This window comes from Rhinolophus sinicus, linkage group LG03, assembly GCF_036562045.2.
Source record: "Rhinolophus sinicus isolate RSC01 linkage group LG03, ASM3656204v1, whole genome shotgun sequence".
In the NCBI taxonomy this organism is placed as follows: domain Eukaryota; kingdom Metazoa; phylum Chordata; class Mammalia; order Chiroptera; family Rhinolophidae; genus Rhinolophus; species Rhinolophus sinicus.
The window spans coordinates 3,106,756-3,131,370 of record NC_133753.1 but is presented as its reverse complement, the minus strand read 5'-3'; the positions used below and the strand labels follow the sequence as shown (position 1 = coordinate 3,131,370).

The 24,615-nt window shown below is 44.6% G+C and overlaps 1 protein-coding gene and 1 non-coding gene across 10 annotated transcripts in view; one reads left to right on the top strand and one right to left on the bottom strand.

Annotated features, from left to right (window-relative positions):
* The window catches only part of PPP2R5C (protein phosphatase 2 regulatory subunit B'gamma), a 137,920-nt gene extending 114,914 nt beyond the window's left edge, over positions 1-23,006 (top strand). For 7 of the 9 annotated variants that reach the window (XM_019747154.2, XM_019747155.2, XM_074326919.1 and 4 more), the window contains 6 exons: positions 2,910-3,080; positions 4,654-4,781; positions 7,040-7,141; positions 8,760-8,832; positions 13,933-14,049; positions 20,218-23,006. In XM_019747154.2, coding sequence (XP_019602713.1) covers positions 2,910-3,080; positions 4,654-4,781; positions 7,040-7,141; positions 8,760-8,832; positions 13,933-14,049; positions 20,218-20,349 — 723 coding nt within the window. In that variant the 3' untranslated portion in view covers positions 20,350-23,006. The remainder of the gene's footprint in view (positions 1-2,909; positions 3,081-4,653; positions 4,782-7,039; positions 7,142-8,759; positions 8,833-13,932; positions 14,050-20,217) is intronic. The other 2 variants (XM_074326917.1, XM_019747160.2) reach the window with 1 other exon arrangement.
* On the bottom strand, positions 16,062-16,135 carry TRNAV-AAC (transfer RNA valine (anticodon AAC)). The gene has a single exon. It is a non-coding gene; the product is annotated as a tRNA-Val (tRNA).
* Positions 23,007-24,615: the final 1,609 nt, after the last annotated feature.

Here is a 24,615-nt window from a genome sequence, read left to right as displayed (position 1 = left end):
GTGTGCTGATGTCAGGTGGGTCCTTCCATCTTACGCAGTAGATGGAAAGCTGACTTGGCAGGAGCACAGACACGTTAAGCCCCCACACACCCGGTCCCCAGTGTTTCCACCCCAGGTCACTTCGTTTCTTAATTTCCTGCAGCACAGATAATATAACAGGATACTCTTGACTGTAGAAAGCAGATTTCATTTTCCACACATTAAAAACGTTCAGACCTTTGCCTCAGTAAATTCCCTCCTTTGAAATTCACATATTCTGCAAATACAAAGGCCATTTTGTGTTACTTCAGCATCCAAAGCTTGTCGATAATAAGGTGAAAGTGTAGGCCCTTGTGATGGTGTGTGTCCGCCTGGCAGCCCACAAAGACACTTGGCACACATGAATCTCACAGGCTGGAACCCAAGACACGTCCGAAGTCAGCGTGTGTCCAGGCTCAAGAATTCTTGTGTGTGATCTGTAGTTAAACTTTTTTCATTTGCAAGCTGCATACAGTTCTCAAAAGCATTCTGGGCACATTGAACATGTACACTCTTGTAAGAAAACAGAAGTTCATCAGAAAGCGATGGAAGTAGAATCGTGTTCTTTTTCGCCCGCCTGTTTCTTCAGGCTAATCAAGTTTTGTTACATGGTCTGGTGGGAACTCTCTTCTTCCCTGGTAGGCCAGGATGGGGGCTCCCAGGGTACCAGGCAGGGGCCGCTGGCACGCACCCCCAGGCTCGCCTGTCCTCTCCAGAGAGTGGGCAGCCCCTTGAGTTTCCAAAGGAAAGCCAGTTCTTGAAGTGTTCCTGGCAGCAAGCGGCCACTGTCGCCTGGGATTAGCATCCCAGAGCAGACTCCCTCTCCTGTACGTGTTGTCGCACTCAGTCGGTTATTGATCAGATCACAGGTCGTTTCAGGTAGTGTGAAAAGGAAATCCAGCGCATAGCTCTGGTTCCAGAAATAATACCTTTTCCACGACATTGAATAGTCACCACAGTTGTGTCCCTTAGCTCACACCTTAATGTGTTTCTCCTACAAAGTTCCATTTGTCAAATGGCAAGGAACCGTGGTACAGTAGGTACTCCGTCAGTGTCTAGTGAGTTATTGTGAGCAAAAAGGAGGAGGAAAATCATTAAATGGTGCATTTTTTAAAATAATTCCTTGTAAAGACAATTGTGTTGTAAATTTTTATGTCACATCAGAACTAGGAGTACTTTCTTTTTTATAAGTTTTGGAGTTTTATAAAGTGTAATATAAAAGATCACCCAGAAGCCTGAATGCCAAAAGAATCAAAACAGAATTGTTCTATTATAAATGGGTGTTGCTCGAAGGCCACTGTGGTTCTTAATATGGTGATAATTAAAAGCCGGCCTGCTAAGCAGTGAGCTGGCGTCATTTGCGGGGCTGGAAATGACTCGTAGTAGAAACCACCAGCCAGCCTGCCAGTGCCGACCGACGGTGTGGTGAGTTCCACAGCGACCCTGACTCCTGGGGCCACGGGGCAGTTTCAGGCTGAACAACTGCTGTAAAACAACAGGTTTTAGCTGTATGATCAGGTGTGTACATATGACCTTGCATGTACTCACGTGTAAATGCCTGCTCTGGATTGGTGCTGTTTCAGACTTAGATAGCTAATTCATTTGCACTGAGGCAAATCTGACATCTTGGGTGGACAATATTTACTGGTACCATGTTTCCCCAAAAATAAGACCTAGCTGGACAATCAGCTCTAATGCATCTTTTGGAGCAAAAATTAATATACAGTATAATATAATACAGTATAATATAGTACAGTATAATGTAATACAATATGATGTAATACCAGGCATACTATAATATAATTATAATATAATATAATATAATATAATATAATATAATATAATATAATACAATATTTGGGTATAATATATAATATAATTCTGGGTATAATATAATACTGGGTATTGATTTTTGCCCCAAAAGACACATTAGAGCTGATTGTCCGGCTAGGTCTTATTTTTGGGGAAACAGTATGATTGTGGTAGGAAATGTGGAAACTATAGGAATACGATAAAGGCTGCCCAGCGGAAACTCTCTACCTGCCTGATTTGGGCAAGGAATGTAACTCCAACCCCTACAAATCAGGAAGCCACTGCAGGCGAACTGAACGTGCCTCATGGGCCGCAGACACTGTCATGGTGGGGTCCTGGTCAGGGCCACCCTGCCGCACACCCGCCGGGCCATAGTGAAGTCCCCACAGCAGCCCCAGGGCTGGGGGTGGTTGTGCCGCTGGTTTGTGATGAGGGCTCTGAGGCAACCAGGGTTTGGTGACAGCCCAAGGTCATGCGCACAGAAGCCAGTGTGGCCTAAGCCCAGGTCCCACCGCAGCCCTGTGGCTTGAGCTGAGGACATCAGCTTATTTCATGTCTCTTTTTTATTTATTTTAGCACAGCTAAAAGCACTGTATATATACACACACACAGTGTATGTATGTGTGTATAAATATATGTGAATAGTCAATTAATTTGAGAAAGAAACGTATTGTGTTATGTGTATATGTGTCCAACAGTTTTAAAACTGGCCATTTCTACACTAAAACATGTACATGAACCATATAAGCTCTGTGTTTGTCCATTGGTCCTGTTCTCTCCAAACTTTCCTAACTGCCTTTTTTTTTTCAAAGAACTGACTCTTAACTTGAAACAGTGGTTAATCAGAGTGAGTGGGTCACGTAAATTAAAATTGTCATTCTAAAGTATATAAAATTAGTCCTATTTCTCAAATTATATTTTTTTAAATGTAGCAATTGACTGAACCACACTGTTCCTCCTACAAGGCAAAAAGCACCACCTTATTCTGTTGCTTTGCAATGGGGTCGAAAAAACAGAATCTTAATTTCATGGATGTTGGGGCACCAGGGACCTCACGCTGTGTGTTGTTTCTTCTGTAGGTGGTCATGGCGCTTCTCAAATACTGGCCAAAGACTCACAGTCCAAAAGAAGTAATGTTCTTAAATGAGTTGGAAGAGATTTTAGACGTGATTGAACCATCAGAATTTGTCAAGATCATGGAGCCGCTCTTCCGGCAGCTGGCCAAGTGTGTCTCCAGCCCGCACTTCCAGGTACAGTGGGGCATGTGGGGGGGCTGCTGCGGAGCTCTGGGGGGGTGATATGTTTCTGTGTGTGGTGGTCATATTGTGCTTCTCATGTAATTTGAAGGTAGACTTCAAGTTTTTACTTTAATTGTACTTCGAATAAAATGCTAAGGCTTTAATTCTATAAAATATACTTTAGCATCTTGTCTCCATCACTGAAAACGTTGCTCAGAAAGAGTAATTAAAAATGGCTTCTCTGTAAAACTATCGTTTTGTTCAGTGAGCTCCCAATTTCCCACAACTGACTGAGTAACCGGTATTTACAGATACGATGGCGATAAAACGTCCAGCTCTGCGTCCTCTCCCGCCATAAGGCTCTTTGTTTCTGACACCATATAAATTCGTCTCCCTTCACCCTTTAAAAACAATTACTAGTCCTGATTTTTGTCACTGTGAAATTCCTGTTTGAGACAGGGCCTCAGTCAAGTCACTTTCCACCTTCTTTTCCCAATTCCTTCTTAAACCCACAAGCCTCTTTTAAAGGTTGTCCGCAGTGGCTCTGTGCAGCCTGCCCGCCTCCATTTGATGTACTGGCCACCCACCCTCTGTCTCATTGAGCAGGTATTTAGTGTAACTCATCATGACCAGGGCAAAAGTCTAGGCACAAATGAGCAGAGCCTCGAGGTCTTCTGGGAGTTGGTGACTCAGCAGAGGAGGGAAGGGATGTCAGCACAGCCCCCCAGTGTGACACATGTAGATGTCACCAACAGTTTCAGAGCCGTGCCCCCCTGCTGCCCGGCTCTTAGTCCTCAGCCAGCCGCCCAGCTGGCATCTCACGCCCTCTCCTCCCTGGGATCCCTCCTCAGGGACGTGCTCCATGACCACCCATCTTGGTTGAAGCCACATTCCCCACGCTCACACCAACACACCCCATTCCCCTCCCCTGCTCCCCACATAACTCATCACTTCTAATAAATTAGATCATTCACCCACCATTTGTCTCCTCCCCTAGAATGTAGGCTCCTCGAGGGCAAGGACTCTGCCTCACCTGGTTCCCTGATGAGTCCCCAGGTGCAGACAGCACACCGTACGTGGTGTACGGATGATGGGTGGGCGATCAACTTGTGTCCTCAGCATCTAGCCCAGTGTCTCCCATGAACGTGAATAAATGACAGTGTTCTTGGTGTACAGGAAATCACCTGCCTCGTATAGAAGGCTCTTCAGGGTTACAGTCTAGATAGAGCAGGGGTGTCCAAACTGTGGCCCGCGGGCCAACTGTGGCCCACGATCCATTTTTTATTGGCCCACAGCAAATTCCAAAAATATACTTAGTTTACTTAAATAAACCAGGTGAGGCAATACGTACTTCACCTCGAGTGAGTGGCCTGGCTGTTTGTGTATTTTACCACATATGGCCCTTGGTGAAACCCATTGAAAAAAGTTTGGACACCCCTGCTCTAGAGTATTTAGAATTTGTAGAAATAGAAATTTTCTAATCCAGTGTAACTCATTAGCCTTTTCACAGGAGTAGTAGGAAGGCTGTTTGCTGAATGTTTTTAATCACGCTCACAGACAAAGCTGTGCCCTTCCCGTCTTCCAGGTGGCAGAGCGAGCCCTGTATTACTGGAATAACGAATACATTATGAGTTTAATCAGCGACAATGCAGCAAAGATCCTGCCCATCATGTTTCCGTCCTTGTACCGCAACTCAAAGAGCCACTGGAACAAGTAAGAAGGACTGGCCGCCATCAGACCCATGGATTAAATGTGCATGTTCTGCTCAGATCGCACACCAGTTAGGATTGATACCCAAGTCTGAAATGCCACTTAAAAATGAGATGTTCATTTCTTTGTGGACTTGTAGTTAAGTACAAGTGTGGGTTGTATCGGGGGATTTTGATTTGCCGCCTGACCCCCGTTTTAAGCCCACTCAGAGGTGCGTCCCTGGCAGTGTCAGTAACAGTGTCTTCCAGGCCTGTCATTAAGTTCCCTCCAGAGGAGCTGAAGGTCCCTGCAAAGCTCATGGGGCTCAGCGCTTGCAGGAGTGCGGTGGCCACCCCATTCTTGGGAGGCCCCCAGTCCTACTGTCACACACCCTGGTGAGCCCTACTATGTGGCCAGCAACCACCCCACTGTGCTCACTGCCTGCAGAGCAGGTGGTCTAAACACAGCCTAAGGAATCCAGTGCATTTGCCTGTGCTCCTCTCCTGTCCACTTACAAAATGAGGCTGAGTAGACGGGCTACTCAGCGCTGGTCGCCTGAGACCTTGACATTGACACAGTCGTCATCTCATTGTGGAATATGGAGCTGGGACTCACGTTATTTACATGAATGTGGTGTCAGGGTTTTACTTCATCTTTCATTTCTTTCCCTTCTATATTGCAGTCTTACATCAGAATTTAGAGCAGAAAGAGCAGAGCTAGGATATCTCGTCCTGCCCCCTTTTGTAGGCAGGAAAACGGGACTGGCAGGAGCAGCCCGACCTGCCATGGGAGCTGGTAGCGGTTCCCCGGCCGCAGCGTCTGCCCGCGCGCCCCACCTCAGTCCTGGGGCACGTTCTTGCCCCGCTGCCGACTAGGTCTGTCTCGGCCAGTTTCCTCCTCTGAAGAGTAGAGGAAACATTGGCACCCACCTGAGAGTTTGATGACTGGCCAGGACAGGGTTACTACACAGCCTGCCTCACTCCCTGGCGCCTCACAGATGCTGTGTTTCTACAAACTGAAGGCAAGAGCCTCCACCAGCAACATGATTACTACTCACTCTGCTGCGATGGTCGCTCTGTGGTGGTCGGGAAATGAACCCACAGCATCCCCAAGTGTGCCTGCACCCAGAGCACTCTGCTTTGCAGGGACCTTCCCCTGGTCGTAAGGGAAAGTTAAGGAGTTGTGGGCACGAATCGTGTCCAGTCAGTGTTGGCCGGCAGTGGTGGCCGGAACCGTCAAGCGGTCCCCTGGTCACTGGTAACGTGTCCACTTTCAACAGCCTCTTCTTTGTAGCATCTGTTTTTTTATGGCACTCAGCAGGCGATGACCAAGGCCTGGGGTTTGGCCAGTTCCTGTGGGTGATGGAGCATGATTCCTGCCCAGTGCAAAGAAATAAATGTTTTTTTAAGTGTTATCTAAATATGATTTTGAGTTGTAAAGTGAATTAAAAAGTAGTTACAATTTGAGAATTTAGTGTTTGGTTTTGGGTTTTGGTTTAACCACTGTGTTGTTGCTGCTCACAATTCCATGGGTTGACTGGGCCCTGCTGAGCTCGCTGGGGGTCACTTACGTGGCTGCACAAATGGCAGCTGGAACTGGAGTCCATCCCCCCACAGGCTCCACTGGACACTGAGCAACTGGGCCCCTTCCTGGGTGTCAGAGCCCAAGTTTGACTAAGCTGCACAATGGTGGTTTTTCTTTCTTTCTTTTTTTTTATCCATCAACATTTTTACTTTTATTAGTTTCAGGTGTAGAAAGCTACGTAATAATTAGACATTTACACCCCTCACAAAGTGATAACCCCTCCCCATAGTGATTTATTTTCTTTTCTACCTACCAAAGCTCTGCTTTAGCATTATTACAATTAATTTTTCTGTCCTCAATGAATAAGATTGAAAGGAAACTGATATTTATGGAAAATAAAATGTTTCCGTATTGTCCTCTATATAATTAACTTTGTCTCAATTATATTTGTTCCACTTTCACCATTTTTTATGTGGTTTCTGAGTAAGCTGGCTCTTGCTCCTGTGAGCCGGGACAGTGAGCTGGAGGGCCTGAGGTATTTAAGCGAGAGCAGCTGATGAGTTGCTGACTACAAGAAAATAAACAATGAATCAAAAGTAGCAGCATTTTTATTTTAAAGCTCAGGGAACTTGTGAAATGTGGGACGATTGAAATCACCTGATACATTTGGAATGGAACTAGATTGTGGGCAAGGAAAAGGGGGAGATGGGTAAGAAAGACCAAGTATTCTGAGTTTCAACACAGAGTTTTATTCGTAGGACAATTCATGGCTTGATATACAACGCACTGAAACTCTTCATGGAGATGAACCAAAAACTATTCGATGATTGCACCCAGCAGTTTAAAGCAGAGAAACTGAAGTAAGTTGCTCCTTTCGAAAGTTACTCTTTCAAGGATGTTTTTCCTTAATCTCTAATAACTTCTCTGTCGGTTTATCCTAAAATGTTAGTGTTCACTTTAAAGCGAAATCAATCGTTTTGTACTTGGAAAACAAATAAAAACTTTGTTACAATAACTGATTTTCAAAGAACACATACTTAAAGTTAGGTATTTTCTCCATTGTGCTACTAGTTTAATCGTTTTTCCAAAAAGTGCATGTGTGGTCAAGAATTCAACTTTCAAAATTTTTGCTTTTCTCTGGGGACACTTAAAGGCTGTATGTGTAATTTTTCACATTTATAAGACTAGAATTTGAATTATGTTCTATAAGGTTTATATGAGAGAGTAGAATCTTCATCTCAACCTAGCTTTGTTCTAATTTGGTTAACACGGGCGTTTTCTGGAGTGTTGCCTGTGTCCTTCGCAGAAGAGGGGCCCTGCTCTCAAGCTGTGAGGTCTTCAGAGCCCACATCTGGCCAGGGACAGTGTGAGTGACATGGTGCTCTGTCCCTAGGCTGTGCGAATAATTATGTGATTAATTAGTTATTGAAATCACATCTTCAGAGTGAAGTATAAACTGTTGGCAGATGTTATTCTTTGCTTGTCACTTGAAGCTAAGGTAGATAAACTTGAAGGACTGTAATTCAAATTACAGTATATATAACTAACTGTCATGTTCATTCTTTACACAGTATATTGACACCTATGCCAGGCCCTGTCTTAGATTCTGGCAACACAGCAGTGAATAAAACAAAAATCCCTGCCTTTATGGGGTTTATATTCTAAGTAGTATGGAAAGAAAAAGACAGCAAAATACAAATAAGTAAGATAGAGTGTGTGTGAGATGATGGTAAAGCAAGAAGGGACACAGGGAGACACACAGAGGGTTTCCTGACCCTTCAGCTGCCTGGTCCATTCTTACCTCAGCTGAATGGAGTGTTCAGATATGAAATGTAAAACCATTGGGCTTTCCTAATGGCAAATCTCTCTCCTAGGATATCATAGCTTTCTGAAAGGGACCTTAAAGGTCATGTAGTACATTTTCTGGATTTACGAAAAAAGTTGGATCCAGGTCAAGTGATTGACTTAAGGTCATGTGACTTAATGAGCACAGGGATCAGACTAGAACCCAGGTCTCCTGGCACTGAAGATTGTTCCTTCTTAATGGGTCAGTGTTGGGCCGTCTGCTCTTTTCACCTGGCTCCCTTTACACTGTGGTATATAGTCTCACTGTTCAGGGATACATAAGCTTCTCATCAAAATGATATATGTTCTGTGAAGAAGCAACTAAACGGGATGGATGGAGGCATAAGAAATGCTGTATAAGTGTTTTTAAGAATTTAGATTCTTAGACATGTTAAAATGTTAGCACATTTTTTCACCTTTTCCTCTAAGTCTTGGTGGTTTGTTTTGGTTTTTTTTTTTCATTTCGTTTTTTGTGTACATGCATTGTGGTCCCCTTGGTGAAGTATAGTGGACTGAGACCAGAAAGTAACAGGAAACAGGGTTGTGTTGCTGCCCATTCAGTGTTTTCCCCTTTACCCATTTCTTAAATTTGATTCGTCTCTCTAATACCAATGACATTTTACTGTTTTTCAGAGAGAAGCTAAAAATGAAAGAACGAGAAGAAGCGTGGGTTAAAATAGAAAATCTAGCCAAAGCAAACCCCCAGGTACTAAAAAAGAGAGTAACATGAAAACATTTAGGGTGTTACTTGAATGTTTTTATAAGATAGGCTTGTGGCTTCGTCATGGGAGGGGAGGGAAATCATGTTCACTAACATTGTATATGAAAATATCTGCAATAAAAATAATTTTCAACTTTTGTACAAAGTTATTTTGCCCCAAAAAGTTTTTACCACAGAATTGACATTTTTTTCTTCTGCTTCTTAAATAAGATATGAAGCTTATGAATATACTGTGGTAAAAAGAAAACCAGGCTCTAGCCTCTGTTTGGGGCCAAGATGGTGATTTGCTTTCTCCTGTGATTGTCATAGATGCTGTAGCTCACACCGTATTTCCTTCTTTCTAATATCAAAGTTTAAATGAAATTAGATTTGAAAGAGATTAAACGTATACTTTATGTCCTCTTTCCTAACATTACGTTTCTGTAGGTTGGGCCTTTTATCGTTAAAAATGGACTGACTTATGCCATGTTAGCAACTAACCCTTCCTCCCGTCCTAGCAGGAGGGTCCACCGCTACGGCAGGGGGCGCAAGGCCGTGTCTTCCAGAGTGGCCAGCCGTCGAAGCATGTCCTATGTGACATTAACTGTTGGTTTGGCTCCCAGGGTGGCTGGGGTGTGTGTGGGATTTGTTTGGGTTGTGGTCTTTTGGTGCTATGTCCACTTGTCCCAGTGACTGGAGCACTGTCACTGCAGACTTCCTCCTGGTGCTGATGGCCTGTCTGGTTATCATGGTGTCACTTACTGGAAGTCATTTGTGTGGAAATCTTTGCCACGCTAAGAATTCTCAGGCTTTTCCCAGCTCCCCAGAAAATAAAAGATTTTACTTTATGAGGAGAATTACTCAGCTCACGCCAAACTCCTAACAGGTGCAGTAAGGTGAACTAGATAATAAACCATGTATTTCCTTTGATGAGAGTTTCAGATAAAGAATTATTATCTAAGGTGATGTGTGGCTTTTCACTCTCTCTGACATTTAATAAAAAGTGATGCATGAATACCAAGTTAAAACCATGTTTTTTTACCTGTATAATAACATATTGATTTGTATTCCCTTTGTTAAAACTACAATGAGGAGACTGAACCCACAGAAAAAAACTGAGTGTTCTTGATTCCACCTAAAACGAATAACCAGCAGTTTTCTAACAATATTTATTCCACGCTCTTACATAGAAATGCAAGTTTAAGATTACTGAGAAACTGTGTAGTACTTTAGGCAGAAAGCTATGGGTACCTACATTAAAGAATAGAATTTATGTTGAAACTGAGGTTAAAACACTGGCATTTGTTCTGAAGCAGAGTGGAACCGTAAACCTGGGCAGGTGTAGAGGACGGGCCCTGCCTGACGGGCCCCCACAAAGGGCGTCAGACAAAGGTCCCAGCCAGGATTGTCAAGGACCCCGTCACAACACCCGTGAAAAACTCACAAGGTGCCTGCAAGTCAGAGGGTCTGATTGAATGTATTTTACCTAGAAGGTGGAGACAACCTCATGAAGAATCGCATAAGCTCTTTCCTTCCAGATGGAAAACTGCCGGGTGCCTCTGAACATGCGCGTCCTCGTCTCGGGGCTGTGCCGTAACAGTCCTCCTGAACTTACGTGGCTCTCACTCCCCCTTTTCTGAACTTTTCCTGAGTTTGCTTTCATCACATTGTTATTCCTTTTGGCTGTCGTCCTTCCTCTTGTCTTGGTGACAGCATCAGTGCGGATGGTTTGCCTGCTCAGGTGCGCTGCCCTGTGGTGACCTGTAACCTCCGACCTGAGTGCTGTCCTTCCTGCCTCCTCATCTGTGTGTTGAAGCCACATGTGACTGACCCCAGCACCACTGTGCGCATGCTCCCGTCCCCGTGCACTGCCTCCCGAAGGGAAAATACTTCATGCGCTGCTCCCTTGGGGCTGGCGTTAGGGCCTCGGTACTCGCTTTTCCTTCCTCTTGAGAGAACATCTTTCTGAGTTCTAATCGCTGCTGCCATTCACAACAACAACAAAAAGTGAATAATTTTGTGGGTCATACAATTTGTCTCTTATTTCTGTAACAAAAGTAGTTGGGTTCTTGAAGCTAGGGTCTCCATCTCCCATCTGCCTTCTGGAGAATTGATTTGATAGCTGCCCTTTTGAAGGTGGGTTTGTAGCAGTTGACTGTCCGCTGCTGTGCACCCAGCAGTCTCCCTGGCGCTTACCCTGGTGTGTTCCCAAACCAGGTGTCTCACCTGCTCACAAACGTGAGTGCGTGCCCCATGCAGGCCTTTTGGGACTTGGGAAAGGTGGGGTGCCCACAAGTTCTCGGTCTTGTTTGTTCCCTCAGTGTGGCAGCTTCATTTGGGGTCTTTTAATGTTGGACACGATTTAATTTTTTTAAATCATGAAATAGTGAAGATTTCTAACATAAATGTATTTTTTCTAATCCGCCAAAAGAGGCCATGTAACATTTTACTACTCATTTCTCCCTAACTTTCGTGGGACTCGTGTGAAATGAAGGCCAGGACTTGTGGAAACGCCGAGTGTGGCTGTGGTATGACGTCAGGGCTCGTGCAGCCTCCAGGCGATGCCGCTGGGGCCCAGGGCCCGGGCCTGGCTGCCTTTCCTCTGAGAGATGAGCTTCCTGGGGGATGTGTGTTCCTTTACTGCATTAGGAACTTTCACCTTGACGGAGGTTTCCATTCCTAGTGAGCACCCTGTCCTGCTACGTGACCTTGATCTTGCTGTGAACGATTTGTCGCATCTTGTTTTTTCACTTGCCTTTGCCCTGCGAGGCCTACAAGCCCGCAGAGCTCTCAGCACCTGTCGGTGGGTTCCGGGGACAGCACTCCATTCTTGCTCAGAGTAGCCGGAAGCTGAAATATTGGTTAAGAAACAGTTCCTTTGCTACCCCCCGAGTGGCGTCGTTACTTGTGCTTCTGTCTAGCCCACCCGCTTGTGAGCCCAAGAACGAGGCGCTGTGCCATGTCCCCATCTCCCCTGCGCCAAGCAGGCCACCACTTCACTGGCCAGAGGAGCCCCAGCTGTGTGTCCCGAGTCATGAAACTTTCTGGGTACAAAGATGAGAACAAGACACGGCCCCCGCTTCAAGGAGCTTACAAGCCCTGAGAGGAGGCAGATGGAAGCAGGGACAGCTCAGTTCAGACGGTCAGATTGTAAGATACACTTCATGACGATGGCGAGAGGCCGGGTCATGCCTTTAAAGAGAGACACGTAACGAAATAATTTCGGTGGATGGCCACAGTCCCAGTATCCCCAGGACCTCAGCCCAGCAGGGGCACCTCCTGGAGTCTTGAGTCCGGGGACTTCACCAGTCTGCATTCCAGGGAAGGGGTCAAGGCAGAGCCGGAAAACCAAGTCGTTCAGCACAGGTGGACGGTGGGCTACAGAGGAGGGGCTGTGGTCCCCCTGGGACAGAGCTGGAGAGGGAGCAGAAGTGGGCGTTCTCTCCCCGGAAGGGTGTGCAGGGATTAGTGTCACGAAGAATGAAGTGGCCTGGCCAGACTTGCAGTTCAGAAACCTCTTTCTGGCCGCAGTTGGTCACTCAGGAGGGGCTCTACTGGGCGGGGCAGAGGGGACCTGGGGACCTGCTGGTTTGAAGAAGAGGAGCCAAGGGTGTGGCTCCAGTGAGTGGGTGGTGTTTTCAAGGACTGCATCTGAGGGGTGTGGGACGCACGAGTGAACCAGGCGTGGGGAGGTCCCACAGGAAGTGTGAGACGGGGCAAGGACTGTCGTGGAGAGATGGCCAGGAGGTAGGGGAAGTGGGAGAGTCCAGAGAGGAAAGGCTTCAGGGCTGGTGGTGTTCAGGCCACAGAGAGATCCAGGAGGATAAAAACTGAAAAATGGCTTAGCAGCCAAGAGACGGCAACACCAACAGTCTGGTGCTGGCAGCCCCATCACAAATGTGAGAGCTGATAGCCAGCGGTGATGAGCTAAGGGGTGGGGACAAGAAGTGGGGGGCACTAAGAATTGAGCTGCTTTACCTGGAAGATCACCTGGTGGGAAGAAGGTGGTGAATGAGGCAGGAGGACCGGGTCCCCAACCCAGTGGACGGGACCCTCCCACCAAGGCAGAAAGGATAACAGGTGGGGTGGGGTGAGTCAGTTGGCAGAGTGGAGGACATGTGATGGAAGAGTGCCGGCTATGAATCCCAGCTGCCCCCCCACTGGCCCTGGGGCCTTGGGCAAGGCACCTAACCTGTGCCTCAGTCCTCCCGTCAGTACAATGGGCCCATGGGACCCACTTCATGGTCTGTAAGACCTGTGAAGCACTTGAAATAGCTCTTGGCTCACTGCAGACACATTTTTTTCCTTCCCCTTAGCCTCACCCTTGCAGAGAAAACAGACAGGAACGCTAACAATAATCAGATTGTTTTGTGTCCCTCAGCTCATTTAACTTGTCCACAGCTCACACTGGAGCCTGGCTTGCCCCAGAGCCCAGGGAGAGAGGGAGGTGGAGAGGGTGCCGACAAGAGGCCTGTGGGGACCCGGAACCCCACTGACAGGAGATCCTGGACTTGACAGGCATACCAGTCCTTCCCCACAGTGCCACCTCAGGGTGGCAGTTGTGTAGTTTGTGTGGAGAACAAAGACGCAAAAGGTGTACACAAGGGGTGTGGTCCATGGTGGGGTTTAAGCAAGTTAAGAAATGGTAAAGGAGCAAGGAAGGAAGATATGAGAGGAAAGGGAGGAGGGCCATGAGGTTAGCCGGCGGTGTGCAAAAGTACGGAGGTTAGAGGTGGCGGCTTCAGTGTGAGACAGGTCCCGTGACCAAATCGGCATGCGTAGTGTAGCTCATGTGACGTCAGGACTCCAAAGGCTGCAAGGCGGGTGTCTCCACCAGGGACTGGGGTGGGTCTGCAAGTGACCACTGGAGCCAGCTCTGCTGTCCCCACCACGTGTGACCAAAACTGTAAGAGAATACACAGCGTTCTTGTGTTCAGAAGACTGGCAGGGCCCAGGGCGTTGCAGGTGTAGGCAGCTCGACCCCAGAGGACCTGGGGAACGGGGGTCAGTGGGAAGTGGTACCCCCCATCCCACCCACCCCAGGCGGAGACCCTGGAGTCGCCCCGAGCAAGCGCTAACAGAGTGACTCCACACTTTGCATTGCAGTACACATTGTGTAGTCAAGCGAGCATCGCAAGCATCCCGGTTGCAATGGAGACAGATGGGCCCTTATTGGAAGATGTGCTGATGCTGAGAAAGACAGTGAATGAAGAGACTCGCCAGGTAAACATGCGCAGGGCTTCGCTGGGTGCGCTCGTTGCAGGTGGCTGCAGAGATGCTGTCACTGCAGTGGGTGGTGCACTGGCCAGCAGTGCCTTCCATGTTCGCTAAAGCACAACTTGGTAAGCTCACAATTAGCATTTTATCCGCACTGGTCTAATTACTACTAGACACAAACTTGAAGAATTAAGTATGTGCCTGAGATTTGTCCCTTCGTTTATCTTAACAGCAGTATCCCCACCCTTAAGTGTCTTTAAATGTGAACTTGAACAAAAAAGCAAAAGCTTCGCAGTAATGTCTTGTGCTCTCTTTTCCTTCTCCCTCCCTCTGACTTCTGCTCTTGCCCAGCGGGTCCCCTTTAGTCCCCCATCCCAGTTACTGCCAAGCCCCAGACCCAGACAGCAGGGCCCACAGAGCCATGTCCCTTCCTGAGGATGCATGGCCTGCAGGGCCTGTCCCAGGGCACGGGCTCTGGTGGGCATTCCCGTGGGCTGGGGCTCTGTCGGGTCCACCGCATGTAGTACCCACGCTGCAGTGCTTTTGTTTCCACTGTGGCAGAAATGCATACTTAGATCACCACTGATCCAAAGTCAGACCCATCGCTAAACTGCAGATCTGTACAAAGGGGCTTAGGAGGCGGTGTCCTCGATTCCTGCCTGTGTGCGAGGGCCTTTCCCTTGCTGTTTCTCTGAGCACGCCTCCTGCTTCAGTTCGCGAGAATTAGTGTGGTCCAAACTGGACGGGGGACACGGGCCTTCTGACTTTGAGATTTGAATCCCCTTCAACCAGGGTAAGAATTTTTAGACACCCAGCACTAAAATTCTGACATGTAAAAAGTTAAGAGTGGCTAAAATTATGCTGTATACAAATGGTTCAGAAATGCTAGTGTCACTCGGGGCTCAACTAAACAGAGAGGGGTGTTTTTAATTCAAGTGAGTTGTATTCCCCACCTGGTCAGACAGGAGCAGGCCTACGATCTAGACCATCCAGACTGCACTGTCTGCACGGCAGCCACAAGCCACGTGGCTGCTGTGTACGTGAAATGCAGCCACTGAACTATGCTGTCCGTCTAAAGCTCGGGAATTCCCAGGCTTCATAGGAAAAAAATAATAGAAAACGTCTCATTCGTAGTCTTTTATTATTTATTATATGTTGAAATGATAATATTTTGGATATATTTTGGGTTAAATAAAACATCAAAATTAATTTCACCTGTTTTTTAATGTGGCTACTAGAAAATGGAATTCCATATGTTGATGGAATTATTGTTCAATCGGACAGCACTGGTCTAGACTCCTTTCTCATAATGCTGACCACGGTCATGCCTCTTCCTGCCCAGCCGGCTCCTGGCCTTAGGTTAAAATAAAAAGACGAACGTAGGCTTCTTTTAGTTCATCAAAGCTTGAAAAGACTGAAAATGCAGTGGAAAAACTCAGTATATTCCTACTGAACAGCAGTAACTCATTTTTTACTTAATCTAGTTGAATTCCATCATTTCCTCACAGTTATTACGAGGTGTGATGGAAAAGTACGGTGAATGTTTAAATTTTTAAACATTTATTACAGTAAAAGACACATTGCCATTAATTCCCCTCAAAATACTCCCCTCGCTTCAAACACATTTATCCCATCATTCTTGCCACTTTCTGAAGCAGTTCTGGAAGTCCTCTTTTGTGAGTGGTGTCTTGACTTCATCCTCCATCGTGACAATGCTCTGTGTCACATTGCTTCTGGTACACGGCAATTTCTGTCAAAAACATTATGGTGTGTCCTCATCCACCTTATTCACTGGATCTGGCACCATGTGATTTCTGGCTTTTCTCCAAAGTCAAAATGATTCAGGACATCGAGGCAGCCACGACAGCACTAAAGATAGAAAGAGGATTTCCAAAACTGCTTCAGAAAGTGGCAACAATGTTGGGATAAGTGTGTGTGACGCGAGGGAGAGTATTTTGAGAAGTAAAGGCATGGCAATGTCTTTTTTTTTTTTTTTTTAAGGAGGGCGCAGCTCACAGTGGCCCATGCAGGGATCGAACTGGCAACCTTGGTGGTGTTAGCACCACGCTCTGACCAACTGAGCTAACCGGCCACCCCAGCAATGTGTCTTTTACTGTCATAAATTTTTTTTATTTAAACATTCACCGTATTTTTCTACCATACCTCATATTTTAATCAATGAAGTAGATTTAATGAAAAACATAAAAGTTGTTATATTTTTGTCTATTTATGGAGTGTTAATTTTCCTACTCGATTTTTTTTTTTAACTTGGAAAGGAATTGGAGGTCACCTTTTTGATTACCATTTTGATTCTGTGGCTTAAAGTGTGCTAAAGACATGAGAGCTAACCTCGTTACCTGCAGACATTCAGAGGGGATCAAAGTCAGTGTCTCCCCTCCCTTCCCCCCAGTAAGCCTGCCTGTGAATTTGACACCACATGTTAGTTTTTAAGTCACCTTGGCCATACAAAGTTGAAAAGGAAATTGATGGTTTATAAGCCAGTTCTTCCATGTTAACTACGTTAGGGTTGGAGGATTTTTCTTTTTGGTACGTCTTTTAACTTGATCATTAAAGCTAGGAAAAGAATAAACTATGTCCAAAATGTAATGAACGTATTACATAATTATTTAATTTATCGACAGATGTATGGTTTAGGGCCTCCTCTGTTGGAGATCAGGGACTTGATCATGAACACAAACCAAAGCAGCATTCAATCTCATCTTGAGTAAAACTGCCTTTGAAAGTCAGCATTAGTGTTTACTTGGCCGCCAGTGGCCCTCTATCCAGCGCCTTAGAAAAGGTGTGTCTCCTTCCTGGGGGCAGCACTACACATGCTGTGGGAAGGCATGCGGCTCTGAGCTCACACTCTTGTTTAGTCCAAATAACCGGTATGTAGAATGTTTCGTGGAGACCTCTTATGACATGTTTGTTTTTATGACTCTTGAAATTAGATTATAGAAGGGAGTTTTTTGTGTGATTGACCTTCTTACAGAGATTATCCCCCACTCTTACCTTTAGATTTCTGTGGCTCGCATCCCGGAGTTGGAAGACTCAATGCCATTAAGACATCAGTTCTCCCCAAATTAACACAATCTCAGTCAGAATCCCAGTAGCCTTTTTTTTTTTTTTTTACGAAATTGACAAGCTGATTCTAAAATTTATATGAAAACACATAGGATGTAGAATAGGCAAAACAACTCCAAAAAAGAGTAAAGTTGGAAAAGTAACACTCCCCAATTTCAAGACTTATTATAGATTTCTATGGATCACTTGACTATGCCCCCCACATCTCAACCTATCTAGATGGAGATAGTTACAGTGCAGTGTCTTAGGTATAATATTCAATATGATAGACGCCTTAATTTGAAACTATTTGGAGTCATATTCCTGAAATTCTCAAAAACACTGTTGTCAAAGCAAAGAGAAGATACCGAGATACAGGGAAAATGTATGTGCATAATTTGGAGACCAAATTGACATAAGCTATAGCTAAAAATTAAACCTTTAATATGTTCAATGCCCTTTTATTTTCAGCTAATTTTATTTTTCCAAAATAATTCCACTTTAAAATGATTCAAATGTGGGCTGAGGACGGGACACATGTGAGGTAAATGATAGTATTGCAGGAGGAAAGGGGAGAGGCGCTCTAATGCCAGCGGAATGTAGCTGGTTGGTATTTTGTGGAGGAATTCCACTGTATGTTTACCTGTGAGAACCATAATTTGGATTTCTTTTGGGAAGCTTGTATAACCCTCTATGCAACATCCAAAGAAAACTAGTAAGTTTCATGTGAATGACATTTATACCAGAGACATTTAAAATGTTTACAATTCTCATTTTTAACAGTCGGGAGAAAAGCAGTGTCAACCATGCAAATAAGGAAGGTGTAGAAAGATGAAAGGTGGGAAGTGAAGGTATTCATTATTCACCCTGTAGAGTATATTTAAGGCTTTTATATATAAGAAAAGAATTGACAAGCTAATGTTGTGTACATGAAGTATTTTCCCGTCATTCCAGCTTGTGATGGTGAAGACCAAGGAATCTGGTCCCTTAAGAAATGTGGATGAGTTCTTTCCTATATTAAGTGGTAAAACACACACAATTATGTCCATTCAACCCCTGACATTCTTTTACCACTTACTGTATAAAAATTCAGCTTCTTAGGTCTGTCGTTATGCTGCAGAACCAAGGCCGTTTCTCTCTGCCTTGCATCCCCACAGCAGAAACGTCACAGTCACGGCTTTCCGTCTGTCTGCCTGCTCTGTTCCGTGTGTCTGGTCTAATCATCCCACTGCCAGCATGTTCACCAGCACACCCCCTCCATCATGCGTTACTCACTTAGGGTCACCGTCTGCACGTGTCATGCTCCCCTGCCTCCTGTGTTTGTCCCCCATGTGGTCTGTGACATTTTTCGCCGCTTTACACACCAATTTAAAATGCCTCCACAGGAAGGCTGAGATGCGCCCATCACACTTGCTGTCCTTTCAGAAGCTCGGGGTCGTGTTGGTTTCCCAATTTGCATCTGTTGGTTCCGGTTCCCAGGTTTTTGCTGTTACCTTTTTCAATGAAAAGTTTCTTTCCAGAACGCCTGTCTCAGCAGTCACGAACTACCTCAAGTATCTAAAAGTCTTGGTTTTGTTTGGCTTCGTTTTGCTTTGTTTTACAGTTCGACCTGGAGCAGAAGTAAAACTCAGGGTAGAATTTCCCTCTGAGTTTCTCTTGGGTCGAAGGCAAACCCACTTCACAAACAGAAGCACTCTAACAAGTGCTGTGAGTGTGACAGGCTCCTGTCTGTCAGTCAGTCTCCTGCTGTGCCTGCTTTTCCTGAAGCCAGCTTATACCAGTGAGGGGGGAGGGGGTCAGAATTCCTGCCTTGACCACAAGCGAATATTAATATTCAAATAACATCTCGAGAAATCTTAAAATGATGTCACACAAAATTCTTTCTAAACCTTGACATTATTGCTGTTTCCATAGATAAATTTGCCAAGAACCCTAAGAAATATTGGCTCTGCAAAAATGTGAACTTTTCACAGGTGACTTCCACAGGTCCTTGAATTTTTCATTAAAGCAAAGAAAAGTATACGTTACAGATTATACTGAAGTTAGAGATCTGAAAACTACAAGAAGTTGTTCCAATTCTGTTCTTTCTGTTGTCAAATGATTGGCTTAAAACAAATTTTCTCTGGTAGACATTTGTTCATCACAAAGTAGCTTATTCTCTGTAAACACTCTCCTTTTTGATGGAGACACTAAACTGAAGGGAAGACATGGTACTTACTGGTTAAGGTTTCTCATTGACAGTCCTCCATATACACACAGTGTTTGGACGGCTTGTTGCCTTGTTTCAAAACTACTGCTATTAATGCAGCGGCCCTCCTTCAAAACTGAATGATTTGTTGCACTGTTATTTATGGAAATGGGTGCTTTTGGTGTGTAAATGCCCCATATTGGGTTCCCCTTTCTCAGCAGACACAGTTCCCCCAATCCTCGTGCAAAAATGGGGTTCGTTTAATTTTTCTTAGGTAAAACCAAAATGTCCTAAACTTAAGGAAGATAATGGGATGGAGGAGGGAGTCTTTTATTTCTTACCATTAATATTAGGAAATTTTACATAAATAATTAAATACAGTGTAAGTTCTAGATGGTTTTTCCCCCATGCGACCCATTTAATACCTCTTAAAATATCTTTTTTCAAATGTGATCAAAGTTTGAGACCTTCTATTGGCTTTAAATTCAGTTTAACTATGCTTTTCTTTTTCTTTACCTCCAAAAAAAATTTCGACTTGGTGAAATGCTTCTGTAGTGGCCAGAGCCCTAGAATAGCTTTGCAGTTTTATGAAATAAGAGATTAGCAGTGGGATTGACTAAAACTGGTGAATTTGCAAAATAGAGGTCCTGAGTACTCGGCAAAACTACACATCATGGAAGACCAAAACGCACCGCTGTCCGCACAGCCCTTCACTAGGCTGAGGTCATTTTCAGCAGACGTGGCGTTTTTGGTGAATTGGCACCAGAAGGAAGACCATGCCCCACGGCCTGTGCCTTAGAACTCACAGGGGGCCGTAGGATGTGTGCAGCTTCCTGCCACCCCCTGTCCTCTGACCAATCATGCAGCCATGCGCTCGCTCTCAGCTTAGTTCATAGTCAACCCCACTGCGTTTTTACTTCCAGGCCCAGAAAGATCTGAAGAAGGAGCGGCCTCTGGTGCGCCGCAAGTCCGAGCTGCCTCAGGACCTTCTCACCAAGAACGCCTTGGAGGCTCACTGCAGAGCCGACCAGCTGCTGTCCCAGGACGGGCGCTAGCCCCGCCGCAAGCCCGCGCCAGCTCTTCTGGATTCTGTAGAAAACACATACTTTCCGTGCCATACAAATCAGTTACACTCAAAGTCAGAGTTTTCTTCAACCCCGTCCTATAGGCAATAACGCACTTCCGCCTCAGCTCAAGATTAGGAGTTCAAACAATGGTGACCCTCAGATGGGGCAGAGCTGGGGGCTGCGATGGCGTCCCCATCACGTCGTCGTCGACCCCGGCACCGTCCCAGATAAGACGACTTCCCCAAATCAGAGCTAAGGAAAGCACCCTGGTCGTCAGCTTCATGTTCTACCCAAATGGAATTCAGGATCATTTAAAATAGGTTCTAGAATAATACCAATGTTTTCAAATCAACGGAACACTTTCAAAGAGTATTACAGATTTTATAAGACTTTACAACCTTAGAAATTGTTTCCACATGATTGTTAATGCCAGCAGTTGTTGTTTTTTTAATCTCATTGAAATGGTTCTTTGCTGTCATTGCTCTAACACAGCTTACTAGGAAACGTGACATGACAATCCTCCCTCGGCCACTGCTTTTTCCTAAAGTATTTCCTCACTCTGAGTGACGACATGTCCCCCATGTCGGACTTCTTTCATGTATTTGTAAAGCCATATTTCCCAGTCTGTGGTCCAGCACAAGGACTCCAGGAGTAAGCTCATAGGAGAAATTTATTTTCCAAAAAGCTTTCTCTGTCTACCTTGACTGGAAGTGGAATTTTTAAGTAATGTGTTCAGTTTGGGGTTTGCAGAGTTTTTTTCTCTACTTACGCATTGTTGCCCTTAAACAAGGCTCTCGGATTAATAGAATTAGAGTCTCTAAGAATTCCACACTTGGTAGAAAGCTACAATGAGCACATTTTGAGTGAAGCCAGTTCGTGGCCTAATGCAAACTACAGTGGCCTTTGGGCAAACGTTAACAAAAACACCACCGTTGGTGCCGGGCACTGGTGTGACACTGGCTTAGTGCTGTCACGTGGTTCTAAGAGCTTACAGGAAGCAACAATGAGCATGACTTCAAGTGAGTCTTTTTATGTTGAAAAGAGCACACATTCTAAACACCCCATAAGGAAAATGCAGTGTCTTAAGTTTTCATCAAATGCTGCTATATATTTCAGACTTCCTTGCATGTATTGAGCTTTTTGTTGTTGATGGAATAGCACGAGGAGAAAAATCTTTAAACTTAGTGCTTTGTCTGTTCTTTATTTCTCTCAGGGTGGCCAGTATCTTGACTTATTTATCCTGCTTGAAAGCTGTTTGAGACGTGTACTGCTGTTCTAAACAAGTGATTCTAGTTCCTTTTGTCTCCGGCATAAGATGATATAACTTGATGTTAAATGTCTTGATGCATAAACGGTAAAATGTGGCTTCTTTTAGGATCTGTTTTTTAATCGAGGTCTCGGGTATCCATTCAAATGTTGTGGAAAGCAGACATCGTCCCCTGTGTGGCTGGGTGCCTGCTGCTGCCTGTTGTTTCCACGTAAATCCCTGACAGTGTTTATTTCCTGTGTCTTGGAGGAAAATCATTTGGGGGGAGGGGATTTCTTGAGTGAAGAGCAAACCTTAAATTCAGAGATCACCCCAGCCGAAAGTGAAAGGCCCACTTTGTGAGCAGAAACACGTCCTGAGAAACTTGACAAGTACCTATCTATTTTACCATTATGAAACTTACCATTTAAAAAAAGTTTAGATGCCTTCTCCTTTTGAGGGAAAAAGGGTGCTTTTTATTGTACAAAGCAGCGTCTTACATATTTTGATATACCATTGTTTGAACTTCTGTCTTTAGCTGATAGATGCTCTGATATCCTTGATTTGGGATGTTCAGTATGTTTGTGAGCGCTTTCTGGAAGACTTTTGTCCTAGGGAAAAAAGCTAACCATCAATGTTTGGGTGATTGTGTGAAGCTCACCGTATAAGAACATCTTTCTGTCTAGGTTTTATTTCTGCTCTTTATTGAAGACAAACATTCACCAAAAAAGAGGGGGGGAAGTTTTGAGATAAACTAATTTTCTTTGACAAGAGTATTACTTAATATTTTGGCCTATTAAAGTTTTCCTAGTTAGTACTCAGATTCCCTGTGCTAATTGTTCAGCTTATATATTATTATATAGATACATTGTTTATTCTGTACCAAACTGATCTCAAAAGTACTACATTGAAAATAAACTGGTGACTGTTTTTCTTCATAAAGTTCTGCGTTTGGCATCTTCACTCTTTCCAAAATGTATCTGTACATCAGAAATGTCACTATTCCGAGTGTCTTTTTAGTGTGGCTTTAGTATGGCTTCCTTTTAATATTGTACATACATTGTATCTTTGTTTTATGGTAATAATAAAAATGTAGACTTCATATTTTGTACAAAATGTCCTATGTACAGAATAAAAAAGTTCATAGAAACAGCAAAAATAGGTAAGTGGCACAATTATTTTTCTTTAGAAAAATATCTGTAACTTTATGCTTTAGTGAAATGTTAAGTACCTACATATTTTTTAACATTTTGTAACTCAAAACTTTTTGTTTTGACATTGTTTATGGAGAGAAACTTCATACACTTGCCATTTAATATGCTCTTTTATCTAATTTTAAAAAACTCTAAAAATGGTGTATTATATGGACTAAATAAAGAAATGTGAATTTTATTGCTCATCATGAAACTAAATTTAGTCCTGCTGTTGGGCAAGCTGGTTCTGACCATTATCGAGTTACTATTAGGGTCCGGCAGCCACATCAGGGACACTGGCTGGAAGCTGGCAGCAGGGGTCCCTCACTCAGCTCCCGGCTGGCTGCCCACTGGGCTGTCGACTGCATTCAGGGCTTTCCCCAGCTTTGTGTGAACTCATTCTCCACTTCTCTAAAAGAAAAGTAGAGGTGATTTGTTATCAACAGCCCCTCCTTTTCTGAGTAGGCACATATGAGTCGGAATACAATTTATGAAAATGGAATTATTTGAGCCCTAACCATCATGTTGAAAATGATTCTTAAAAAAAAAAAAAATGATTCTTGAAGTTAACGTCTTGAAAATAGAGTAGAATCACTGAGAATATGAATTTGGGATCTTAGTGGATCCACCCCCTTCTTATTGTAGCTCATTATCCTCACCCATGCTGTTACTGAAACGTCAGCGAGAGTAGGCCTAGAATAAAGTTATTTCGTCAAGTCATGGCGATAACCTCACCTCTCTGTGGTTGTGTGTGATCAGCATTGTGGTGGGTGGGTTGTGACCTGCGCTCCTTAATTTCCTTTGCTATCAAATGGCTCTGTGACTCCCTTCTCATGGAAGAGGCCCTGGGACCTCCCCGAGTATCTGGCCAGGGCATCAGGTAACCTTACGGGGTGTTTTGGAGAAGCACGCACTCCCCACGTCCACCTGGGAGCAGGTACACTGGTGAGGGATGCTTTAAATCTGGCACAGCTACTGAAACTATCCTCAGACTACATGTTCCTGTCTCCCATCTTGAAACTGGAGGAAGCTGTAGTGTTTAGTAACGTCTTTTGGTGCAAGAATTCTCGAGAGAACTTACTGAATAGAGGCATGCTACGATTTAAGTCTAGCATCGTGCTGCACTTTTTTCAAGGTGAAAAGAAGCCTAAAAGTAAAATTGAACTGGCTTTGTGTCTCCGTCCATGAGAATTGGTCTGACACTATCAACAGTAACCATGACAGTAAGTGATAACTTCCTGCCACCTTTATGCCACAGGCTGTTGTTATAGGCGCCTCGCTCACCTGTGTTAATTAATTCCCACAGCCCACCAAAATATATACTACTGTTTACCCTCACTGACAAATGAGGAAACTGAGGCACAACAAGGTTAAGTCACTTGCCCAAGGTCACACAGGTACTGAATGGAGCCAAGTATTGAATGGAGCCAAGTAGTGTGGCCCTGGAGTCCAAGCCCCTCACACTATGTTACAGTGTAGAAACACCCAGAACATTTTAGGGAAAGCCACTTGAACACATGATGGGGTCCCAGGATCACTGGAGAAACACCGTGGGACCTACAAGTTCGAGGGATGAACACAGGCGAGAGCTTCTGACCATGCACTGCTAGAGCCAGAAGAACCTCAGAAACCGTCTAGTCCAGTGACCTGAACCCCCACTTCAGAAGCTATTGTTTCATGTAAATTTACACTTAATGTAGGCAGATTTCTACAAGATGTATTTTGGAGACAGAAATGAAAATAATGAAGTTACCAAACCTAAGAGAGATCGGCCTTAGACTGACTTCTCATATTACAATTTAGTGCCAGGTCCTA